We start from the raw sequence: 12,386 nt of genomic DNA on the forward strand, positions 1-12,386 counted from the left end.
CTGTTGGAAATTGTGGGAAGAGGGTAGATAAAAATGAAACTATACAAGTAAAAAATCAGTGCAATTTTGAGCTTCAGGGCAAAGTAAGCGAGGAAACACCATCACAGCACACCGCGACGTCCCACCGTGAGTAGTAGCTGGATAACACGACAGTCCACCTGTCAACAGTGTCTAACCACTGAGAAGCATGGGAAAAACAGCAGGGGAGGAAAATGCAAAACAGCTAAATCCGCTTCACCAGAAGTCAACAGAAACGCCCAGAACAGATGATTCCAAAGGTAGGCAGTATTTGCACATGACATGAAAATATGGAGCTGCATAAATAGCAAAAAGACAAATGAAAGAGTCAAGTCCGGTAGCTTCTGGAGAGGGGGTTTTGGGGAAGTGGGAGGTGTAGAGAAGGGAGCCCTGAACTTGTTCTAAGTCTTTCGCACGAATTTTATGTTTTGAACACATATGTGTATTACTTGATAAATTTTTAAAAATTTAATTGACGAAGAGAGAAAATTCTGCTTCGCCGGCTTTCTATAGCCAGAGGCTAGTTGCAGGTGGGTCCTCCCGCATGCCCGGCAGTTGCCTCCCACCCTCAGGAGGGCCTGGAGAATTCCAGGAGGGTCTGGGCAGCCCCTCAAAGAGAAGCATGTGCTGGAAGATGGGGGGTCTCAGGTGGGCAGCGAGGAGCCTCTAGCACCAGCTCACATCACAGAAAGGGAGCCGGGCGTCTCCCCCCATAGGAAAGTTCCCACCAGGCTGGGGAATGGACGCCCCCCAGCTCCTCCCACCACCAGTTCACGAAGATGCTGGCTGTGCAGCCCAGACACGTCCACTCAAAATCAGAACGCGAGAGCCAAGCGGCAGGTGTCAGAATCTCACATTTATTTTGATTTGGCTTAAAGGCAAGGCACCTTGCTACCAACTCCCATAACAGACGTGTTGGGCAGAGCAAGCGGCTGGTCCACTAGGACCGGCGAAGCCCAGGGTTTTTGCCCAGAGTCTTGGAGAGGGCTGATGTGGCGGGGAAAACTGGGGACATTTTCTGTTATGGAACAAGTATGGCTGGAGAACCTGCCGTGAGTTTTATGGGGGTGGATACGCTGGGATGTCTTAGGAGAGGCCAGGTGTACATTACTCAGAAACGGAGCATCTGGATGACCTTGGCTTAGCAGCAGGCAGAGGGGCCACAGGAGACGGGTCTGCAGACGAGGCCGGGGCAGGAGGGCTGGCAGCAGCTGGAGGGCTGGCAGGAGGGGGCCACGCACACGGCAGGTTTGCAGGTAATGGGGACGCACACGGCAGGTTTGCAGCTCATGGGCGCACACACAGGCTGGCAGCGCACAGGCTGGCGGCTCACAGACATGCGCACAGGTTTACAGCTCATAGGCATGCACACAGGCTGGCAGCGCACGGGCATGCACACAGGCTGGCAGCTCATGGGCACGCAGCAGGCCGCCTGGCAGGGGCTGGGCACGCAGCAGGCCGGGCTGCAGGGGGAGGCCGTGGGGCGGCACGGGGACTGGCAGCCACACGGGGAGCAGCGGGCAGCCCCGCAGGCCGACTGGCAGGAGGCAGCCACGCCGCACAGGGGCCTGCACAGCAGAGCCACGCGGGAGGCCGGGGGCGGGCAGCACGGGGACCCGGGGCAGACGGCGGAGCAGCTGGGGTGGCACATGGCGGGGGTGGCGGGCAGGAGCAGGGGGCTGGTGCTGGTCTGGAGGCCCCTCCCGGTGGCCTTTATACCCAGCCCTGGCGTCTGGACAACAAAGCAGCACAGCTGGGGTCTTCCTTGTTTTGCTTCCTCCAGGCTGTCTCCCTGTTTTCCTCTCGCGGGTGTTTGTTTATTTTTTTGGCCCTCCGCTTCACGACAAACTGCGCCCCCTCCACGCTCCCGACACGCCTGGAACCTGACGGTGTGTTTTATTATTGGTGCCCCGATGCTGACTCATACCTACAGTTCACCTGAGTTACCGTGTGAGTCCAAACACTGCACCTCCAGATCTCCCCTCCGTGTGACAGCAATCCTCAACACAAAGCGCTGCCCTCTCGCCAGGTGCCACGTGGGCTCCCCAGGAGCCGCTGGGGCCCTGAGGTGGCTGGTCCTGCCTGGAGGGTCCAGGGGGCCGAGGGCTGGAGCCGGAGAGCCAGCAGGCCCCCACGGAAGGACGGGGCACGACGTACATGGGGGATACCTGGGGACTTTAGGGTGTGGGTCGTGGAGAAATTCTTATCTGCTCCCACTGGACCCTTGTCTTGGGAAAGGCTCAAAGTGAAGCAAGATGAGCTACGTGGTGGGACCTCCTGGATGGAGACGCAGGCCAAGCAAGGCGGGGCTGGAAGGCCAAGCACGAGCCAGGAAGTGTGGGGTCCTGGGCACATGGACGGGTAAGACCAGCTCAACCTGCTCCTGTCCGCGCAGGCTCCTGGGGCTCGGGTGGGAGCAGTCCGAGTGGGCAGTGCGGCTGTGCTGCACCTGTTTCAGCCAGACAGGCTTGTGTCTGCAGCCACCTATTCCTGGGGCTCTAGCCTGACCACCTACATCCCCCTAAAGCCAGACAGGAAGGAGTGATGTAGCATCTCTCTCCACCCTTCCCAAGGTTTTGGACTCCAAAATCTTGACTATGCTTTGGATGACCTTCTTCATAAAGAACTCAAAGTCACTCTTATTTCACACCCACATTCGCCCCGACAGCAAGGGCGCTTTGAGAATATAACGGTGTTCCTGAAAGAACTCCCGGCAGGGACGGAGGAGTTGGAAGACTTGGGCTGGATCTACAGGGTACTTTCTTAGGGAGGCTCCTTACCTGGCTGACACCCACCTCAGCGTGGCAGAGGCAGCCACACAACCGAGCACACAAGGACCAGCCAGATGCTTGTGCGCAGGACCTGAATTGTTCTGCTCCACGCCTGAGTCTTCTTCCTTAAAGAGAGGACTCCACTGAGCATTATCCTCCACATCTCTCCCCTCTCCTGCTCCCCCTGTACCCCAAACTCCACCTTGCAGAGGTGGAGAGGATCATCAGACGGGTGACCCTCTGGCAAGGACAGGGACCTGCCTGCAGAGAGCTCACGCTGTGGTCTGCCTGGCCAGGGCAAACTCAGTAAGAAAGAGCTTGCCCCGTGGGTGACGCCTGTGGTCCTACAGGGCAACCTGCAAGTTCTAGAACGCACACACCTATGCCGAGCTATCCAGCTGTTCTATCACTGATGTGCTGACGGCTTTGCCCCACCTCCCTGACATCCGCCTTTCTCATTCATTCCCTAGCGAGCAGGGATGAGCAGCACCCACACGTCTTCCACAAACCTCAACCTCTGCCGCATGGACCAGGAACCTTTAGGAAGGGACAAGCAATCAAAACGACACTGGGGAACTTGACAGAATGCTGCCAGAATACACCTATAACAAATAATTATACCTCCGAAGAATATTTATGAGGCATGAAGCTTCAGGCAGTGGTCACTAGTCAGCGCAAGGCTGTGACTCCTGAGATGAGGGAAACGCACAAGGTGAGCTCCACACGCACCTTGTGAGTGCAGTGCACAGGGATGGAGTCTGAGCATGACATGCAGAGGGGGAAAATATCAGAGTCTGAAACAGGGGAAACACCTGGAACGTGGCAGTTGGATATCAGAATTGGTTCATAGAATTGGTTCATAGAATTGGTTCCCCGTGTCTCTGTGAGGGCCCCTTAGGGGTCTGTGGAAGAAGGTGGTGGGCTCCACATGCTCAGGAAGACCACAAGAGGCTGATCAGAGAGACCCCCCCACAAGGTGGAGAGTGGAACTCCTGTGAGGCTCCACACAGTGTGCACCATAGGACGTAAGGGCCACGGCCTAGAGCAGGCAGCACTAGACCCACCCTAGCAGACCCTAAACCAATCCATGACAGCATCTTCAGGACACACAGTTTGCTTAAGTCCCACCAAGTTACAGAGCTTAGAAAACACCTCTGTCATTCCAAGATCTGCCCTAAGGAAGAATGAAAACAAGCTTACACAAGTTCAAGGTGATCATCCAATAACTGCCTGCTAAAAAACAAAAAATTAATATACAAAAAAAGATACAAAATCCAGATTCTATACAATGCATTAACAAAATGTAAACCATGCAATAAAAAATCACCAGACATACAAATCTATAAGAAAATGTAATTGACAGTTAAGAAGAAATCAAAAAGTAGTCAAAAGACACCAAACTTGAGTTGGCAAATAATGACATTAAAGAACATATTACAGGTGCCTAGAGTTACCTCCTGAGAGCCTCCATGTTGTTGAAATGTGGCCACTCTCTAAGTCAAACTCAGTATGTAAACGCATTATCTTACCCCCAATGTGGGACATGACTCCTGGGGATGAGCCTCCCTGGCGCCGAGGGATTACTACCAATCACTAACTGGAGAAACAACTAGAAAGAGACATAGAATAAAAGGGTCAACTCAGACCAGTAGAATATCTTAGCCTACATTTTGGATCAAGTGTTAAAAAATGGCTCTTTGACCTTTAATTAAAGGGGGAAATGGCAAAGACAAATGAGTTGATATGGCCAAGAGTCTTCCTAAAAGAGTCAGGAGGTCATAGAGGGGTCGTGTTTACGCACACCTCAGCAGGACCCCAGAAAAAGCCAAAGTAGATACAACCCAAGGTAATGGTTCTCCTGAAGGCTACAGAGATCCACAGGGTATATAGTCATGGCAGATGGATTTGAAGCTCTATGCCATGTCAGAAGGTCCTACTTTGGAATTTGTGCTCCTGAGTGTGATGGAGCTGGACTCAGATGTGCCTTTTCTACACATGCCTCTTCTCTCACTTTTACTGAACCTGTGTTTGGCGCTAGGGATGGTGTATACTCAGGAGAACTGAATCTCTGGACTGCCCATGTGCCAGCTGGGCCCTGAGCCTCAGCAGAGTGGCAACTCCTACTCTCTGGTTCATTGGTCTTACCCAGGTCAGCTAACAGGGAAGTGAAGATGGTCAGCCACCACACCAGGGAATCAAGAGTGCCTTCAACTGTAAGCAGAGGAATTGCACCCATCATCCATGTGGAATCTAAGCCCCCTCTTGATCTAGAAGTGGAGTGGACACCACCATCCCAGGGTCCACAGAATGGAGGAATAAAATATGGACTAGAGTGGACTGACTGATATTCTCCTATAAAACTATTGTGAGGAGTAATAGAAAAAATTTTAGCATCAAGGTGGAGAAAGTGGCCACAGTAGTTGCTGAGGGCAGGGTGAGGATAGAAGAGATGTGATGTGGTGGCATTTTTGGGATTTTGAATTGCCTTAATGATATTGCAGGGTCAGATGCTGGACTCTATATATCCTGCCATAACCCACTGATTGGACTGGGGGAGAGTGGGAACTACAGGTTAAACTATTATCCATGTGGTGCAGCAGTGCTCCAAAATGTGTTCACAGAGTGTGATGAGTGTGCCACAATGATGAGGGAGGTTGTTGGTGTGGGAGGAGTGGGGTGGGGGTGTGTGGGGTATACAGGAACCTCTTATATTTTTTAGTGTAACATTTTTTTGTGATGTATATATCTTCAAAAAAATACAATTTACAAAAATGATGTGGCCGGGGAGTGGGTTATATGGGAACCTCTTATGTTTTTTTTTATGTTTTTTAATGTAACATTCCTTGTGATCTATTAACTTTAATTAAAAAAAGAAGAAAAAAAGCCAACATCAAAACTTGAAAAAAAGAAGAAAAAAAGAAAGAAAAATAGAAATATGTTCAGAGTAGAAGAAAAATATCCTAAAATAAATCAAAGAAAGTATTATATTAATGAGTGAACAGAGAATCTCAAAAGAGAAAAAGATCTGTAAAAAATGGAAATTCTGCAACTGGAGAACATAATAGCTGAAATAAGAACTCACTGGAGAGACTTAACAATAGACTGAAGATGAAAAAACAAGGAGTCTCTGAAATTGAAGTCACATCAATAGAAACTATCCAACCTGAAGAACCAGAATTAAGAAAAATAAAAGAGCCTGCAAGATGATATCAAATTCTAATATAGGCAGCGGACTTGGCCCAATGGTTAGGGCATCTGTCTACCACATGGGAGGTCCACGGTTCAAACCCCAGGCCTCCTTGACCTGTGTGGAGCTGGCCCACATGCAGTGCTGATGCACGCAAGGAGTGCCCTGCCATGCAGGGGTGTCCCCTGCATAGGGGAGCCCCACGTGCGAGGAGTGCACCCCATAAGGAGAGCCACCCAGCGCGAAAGAAAGTGCAGCCTGCCCAGGAATGGCACCACCCACACGGAGAGCTGACACAACCAGATGACGCAACAGAAAGAAACACAGAATCCCGTGCCACTGACAACAACAGAAGCAGACAAAGAAGACACAGCAAATAGACACAGAGAACAGACAACTGGGGTGGGGGGGGAAGGGGAGAGAAATAAATAATAAACAAATATTTTTTTAAAAATTCTAATATACATTTAAGCCTCAGAAGTAGAAGATAAGGATACTGAAACAGAACAATTTTTGAAGAAATAACAGCCAATTATTTCACAAACACAAATTTTTTAAATACCAAATTAAAGATACAGAAGCTCAGGAAAATTCAAGCAGGATAAATACAAAGAAAAATCCATATGGGTATATAGTAGTCAAAGTGATGAAAATCAAAACTAAAGAGAACATCTTGGAAACGGCGAGGTAAAAAGCTACTTTACATACAGGTATATGAGGATGAAAATTATCACTGACTCTTCATCAGAAGCAAGAGTCCAGAAGACAGTGGGACAACATCTTTAAAATACAGAAAGACCAAACGGTCAACCTAGTATTCTATACCTAGAAAAAAATAATTCAAAAATGAGGATGAATTACAGTTTCAGAAAAATGAAAGCAGAGAGACATGTTTACCCGAGACATCAGGTGACCTTTCAGGTGAAGAGAAACGACAGAAACCAGGTAGAAGCCAAACCCACGGGCAGGAAGGAGGAGCGTCCAAAGCGGGCCAAAGTGAGTCAAGATGGAAGACTCATTTTCTTTCTTCTCTTAATTGATTGATGAGACAATTGACTGTTAAAAAATATATTAAGCCATAGTCATACTTGAATATGTAGTAAAAAGCAGCCACCGTGTACTTTTACAATTTTACGACATCGAAGAGCCCTGGGCACCGCCCCTGGGGCCTCATTTGCCCCCGACGTTGTTGCTGTTGCGATGACCTCTGGGGGCTGGAGGGGCAGCTGGGCCACCGGCCTCCGCGTCCCCGGGGCGCACGGCCAAGGCGCACGGACCCCGCGTCCTGCCGGGCCTTCGGCGGTCCCGTGGCCTGCCGCCCGGCGAGCTCAGCGGCTCCCTCTCTGAACTGCCCATAAACTCCGTAACTACTGACCCGAGCGTGCTGACGACTCCCCGTCTTTCCACATGGAGTAAGAGCTTCCGGGATCGTGGGGAGACCGAGGAGGGTGGCGGGCGAGCCCTGGAGACTCTGGGCGGGTCTGTGGCCGCAGCCCCTCCACGACAGCTGGACGGCCCGGCTCCGCCCAGCGCTGAGCTGCGGCAGCCTGGGTTGAGCGCACGCCTCGGGCGTGTCCAGCAGCTGGGACTCTCCCTCCGCTGGCCACCTTGGGGGGTTGTCTAGGGGACAATCTTTATGCAGAGAAGCCCACGTGAGCCGGCCTTAAGGAGGCCCCGTGTGGAGGGGGCAGGGGACCTCAGCAGAACCAGGGCACGGGAGCCTCAGGCAGTGCTGCCACCTGAGCCACACGCCTCGCCCGTGGCCTCAGGGACAGCTGCCAGCAGCAGACACTGGCCTGACCACATAGGCCAACGGGGAGACCCCGCAGGGCCGCTAAGAGGCCAGCACCACTGGGCACCGCGAGCCCCGGGGCTGGGCAGCCACAGGCTCTGTTCTTTTAAACAAGGCGGCTTTCTGCGCAGCGGCCTTTCAGGCCACGTGGTGGTTTTCACCCACCTGCAGCCGTGACTTGAGGAGCCGCTCAGCTCCACGTGCGGGCAGAGCCCCGCAGGTCACCCCGCGCCCGGGCAGCGCGGCCGGGGCACTGGCCCCCACTCTCCTGCAGAGCTGGCCTTGAGCGGCGCCACAGGAGGCAGGCGGGGAAGAGCTGAGCTCTCAACTCGCACGGCCTGCCTGGGGGCCGTGGCTCACTCCAGCACGTGGCTCTGAGTCCGGTAGTTTTCTGAGTTTCGTAGTTTTGTAAGACCATGGCACTGGCTTCTGACATTCCAAGAGAATAGAACGGTAGTGACGGAAATTGATTGTATCACCAAACACACGGGAAAGAACAGGAGTCCTGCTATCAAGGGAACAGGCTAACTTCTTGGTTGAAGGAGAGAAACAAAGAAGTTGAGGAAGGTAACGCTTGATCTACTGGAACCTTCTGATTCTAGGGTCAAGGGCACTGAGGCCGAGCCACGTTGTTTGAAAAGCAGGCTGAGCCTAACAATCAGAAGGGAGCAGCAGAAGAATCCAAACATGAGCCAGAGGAGGAGAGGGGTTTTCTAGGAAAGATTCAGATCTTGAGAAAATGCTGGGCAGAAGAAAGGGACACTGAGACCCTGAGGTCGGTCAGATGCAGATCCAAAGGACAACTTCCTGAGAAACGCCAGAGCCTACGAGTCGTCCAGAGAATGCTGGCAGAGGACGGGGGCTTCACCTGCTCCCACATCAGAAGCGGGCCGAGCCACAAGGGGAACGAGCAGGTCCCTGAGCGCAGCCCGGAGCCACCCGGGGCAGCTGCCCCAAGCACAGCCAATTTCCAATGACGAGCCCGCCTCACCCAGTGCCACAAAGGAGACACATGCGCCTCAGTGAGGGGTGACTGCTGTGAGTGCTCTTCTCCTGGACACAGCCGAGCGCAGGGAAGCGATCCGGCAAGCGGGCCGGGAACCGTGCCGTCTGCACCAGGGACCCTCGGCTGTGCCCGGCACTGCCCGGGGCTTTTCCTGGGGGACCGAGGCTCCAGGCGAGGCTGCCACAGGGGGACTCGGGCGCTGTGTGTGAAGGGGGTCCTGGAGCCGGGCTCTTCCCTGTGCCGGGTAAGTGTGACGTGCTGTCTTCTCTTCTGCTCTGGGCTTACCTCGCCAGGCCGCTCATGCCGAGGAGCTCAAGGCTTGGGGTTCGCCTGCTGATTCTGTATTTTGAGCTGGGGAAGCGCTGACGCTGAGGAGCGCCTGTCCTCAGTGTTTTCCCTTCGTGATTTCTGTTGGTGTTGCCAGGCCACGGACGCTCCCAGCATGGGCCGGCTCTGTCTCCTCTGGGCTGTAAGGTGGAAAATTGGTCTAAATTTGGAGGAGACTCCCTTAAGACAAAGAAATGGTTTTCCATTGCAATGTTGCCTGGCCACATTATAAAGTGGGTAACAGTGAAAAGTAACCTAAAACTGAGTCTTTGAATTTCAATACCCTCTTGCATTTAGACTGGTTTTGTAAAAGAAATCACAAATGGAATTATGTGTTAATTCTAATTGGATCTGGAGAGCCACATTAATAAAATCGGTGCTGTTAAAATTTAGTAACTTTTGAACTGGACAACTCTATGAAAATAAGAGGGAGAAAAAACTAGAAATATGCTAGCTGCTTTTATCAGCCAGCAATTAAACCATAGCTTAGCCCTGATAGCAACCTGCTTCCACCGCCAATCTTCCTGCAGAAAACCGTTTCAGAAACGTGTCCTTGTAAAAGTTTCATAATCTAGTTCTCTGAAAGACTTATAAAAGGGTAAAATAAAGATCCCTATGGGTTATTAATATGCTAGTATTGCAGGCTACTAGGTGTTTAAAATAAAGAGAAGTTATGTTCACATATAACCAAACTGAATCATTATTCTGCCAAGTTTGTTTAGTGTTGATGTTAATTTGTACATTGTAAGAGGTTTGCTTGGAGACGGTTTCCAAAATCATTTTGGTTACTTATGTATGTAAGGTATATAGAATGTGATTATTATTTTCAAGGAAAAAGAAAGGAGCCTGTCCGAAGAAAAATGACTGGTTATTAAGAAAGAGAAAATGTGAGATAAAAACTGAATGAATACAGAAAGTGCAGAAGGTTCACAGAAAAGGAGTTTTTGTGGTCAAAGTTGAGTAAGATTCAATGGATCTACAAAGTTTTTAAAAGCCTTAGTATCAAATACTATACTGACGCAAAACTAAAATTTGATTCTTTCCCAGTTAAAGCGACAAAGTTTCTTAAATCACTAGCCTGTTTTAGTAGAAGGTCATAAAAAGTTTTCCTCCTGATTGGTAATGGGTACACAAAGCAGAAAGTATGTTTTATCCAAATAGCTTCTAGTACTTTAACCTTATAGTCTCCTGGGTTGTTTAAAAAAAACAAGACTTCTCATTTCCAAAAGAATGTCATGTTCAAACCTAGCAATTTCTAACATTTTGCTTTCTCAAAATCACACCCCGAAAAGTATCTTGTTATTTCAAACTATTGGAGATTTGCTCTTCCCCCTTGCAGAAAGTGAAGTACTAAAAACAGTTAAGTTCATTTGCCGTAAGCTGAATGAAAAGTGTGTAAAGACTAAAGACAGGCGTCAGCACCGTCAGACTCTCTTGTGCGTTAAACCAGGCCCCACGGCTCCGCGTGGCCACGCTCCACGTCACTGGCTAGATCACTGCATCAGCCAGCCACGGGTGCCGATGCAAAGCACCAGAACTCTGCTGGCTTTCATAAAGGGCATTTATTTGGGGTAGAAGCTTAGAGGTACCAGGCCATAAAGCACAAGTTACTTCCCTCACCAAAGTCTGTTGCCACGTCTTGGAGCAAGGTGGCTGCCGATGCTCAGGCTTCCTCTTCCTCTTAGGGCTGCGTGGTCCCAGCTTCCTCCAGTACCAGCTGTAGGCCGGGATAAGTCTCATCTCTCTTCACGGGCTCATTTCTCTCCAGGCTCAACTGCACTGTTTTCTCCACTAGGCCAGCTGTAGACTCTTTGGCTCTCTCCCCAGGGCTCGATTCTCTCCAGGTTCAGCTGCTCTGCTCCCTCCATGAAGCCAGCTGTAGACAATCAGGCGAACGGCTCGGCTCTCTTCCTGGGGCCTCTGCTGTGTCAATGGAGTCACCTCTATTTCTCTGTGTTCTTCTCCCGGGTTCACGCATCTAAAACTCCAACTCTCTACTTTGCCATGTCTTTTATCTGTGAGTCCCCATCCGTCAAGGAGCGGGGACTCAACGTCCTACTAGATGTGGCCCAATCAAAGCCCTAATCATAATTTAATCAAGTAAAAATGAAACCTCAGATAGACCAGTTTACAAACATAATCCAGTATCTATTTGGAATTCATAAACAATATCAAACTGCTACAATCGGTCAGTATGACCCCTAAAAAAATAAAAGTATCTGCCAAATCTCCTGGCCATGCTCCAGAAGTAGATGGAAATACGTTGCTGCTTCAGACCTCTGCAGCTCTTCCAGGTAGAAAGGGATGGACATTGCTTGGCTGACTTGCCAAAATTGTTACCAAAAGTATGGCTATTTCCCATAGAAGGGCCTGCCCAATCCTGCACAAAGGAGAAACATGTCTCTTGGTAAGAAGGTGATTATTGCAAGTGTACAAGCAAGGAACTGGGGGAATCTTCCCGAAACCAGCTCCTTGCTTGTGCACTCGTAATAAATCACCTGCTTACTGAGCGGCGTTTCTCCTTTGTGATACCTGATCAGGTGGGCCCTCCTATTGGAAAGAGCCATGCTTATGGTAACAGCAGCCAGCACCCAGGCACCCATGAGAGGCAGCCACTTCACCCAGCAGGGAGTGGGTCCACAGCAGAAGCCACTAGGGAGACAAAGTAGGTGGTTGCATAAAATGGATGTACTTAAGCAGACGAGAAACTCCACGTAAAGCACTCACAGAACGGCACGTGAGTTTGTGGGAGAGGGTGAAGTTCAAGTTTCACAAAGCAGAAGCTGGAGCTGGCTCTGCTGTTCAAGGACGGAGGGCAGGGGCTCTAGCAGCCTTGGCATGCCAGGAATTTGAAAAGTGGCGCTGAAATGAGGGAAGGCCGATGGTGAGTGCTGGGGGCGGGGCCAAAGTGAGAAGGGCCAATGGTGAGAAGCGGGGGCGGGGCCAAAGCAAGAAGGGCCAATGGTGAGAAACAGGGCGGGGCCAAAGCAAGAAGGGCCAATGGTGAGAAGCAGGGGCGGGGCCAAAGCGAGGAGGGCCAATGGTGAGTGCTGGGGGCGGGGCCAAAGCGAGAAGGGCCAATGGTGAGAAGCAGGGGCGGGGCCAAAGTGACAACGGCGCCAAATCTGAAAAGTGGGCGAGGAATGAAAGCTGCGCCAAGCCAGCCCAGCCCGCAGAGTGGAGGGGACGCGGGAGCAGCGGGAGCAGCGGCTGAGGGCGGGACCGGCAGCCTAGGCGACTCGGAGAGGCTGTAACCCTGAGGTGCCCAGTGAACGGGGACGGGGA

At 51.0% G+C, this 12,386-nt stretch overlaps 1 protein-coding gene across 1 annotated transcript; it reads right to left on the reverse strand.

The window, feature by feature from the left end:
* Positions 1 to 1,159: 1,159 nt before the first annotated feature.
* On the reverse strand, positions 1,160 to 1,669 carry LOC101431747 (keratin-associated protein 12-1-like). The gene has a single exon (XM_071214499.1). The coding sequence runs from the start codon at positions 1,667 to 1,669 to the stop codon at positions 1,160 to 1,162; it is 510 nt and encodes a 169-aa protein (XP_071070600.1).
* Between the last annotated feature and the right edge of the window lie 10,717 nt (positions 1,670 to 12,386).

This window comes from Dasypus novemcinctus, chromosome 4 (genome assembly GCF_030445035.2).
Source record: "Dasypus novemcinctus isolate mDasNov1 chromosome 4, mDasNov1.1.hap2, whole genome shotgun sequence".
Classification (NCBI taxonomy): domain Eukaryota; kingdom Metazoa; phylum Chordata; class Mammalia; order Cingulata; family Dasypodidae; genus Dasypus; species Dasypus novemcinctus.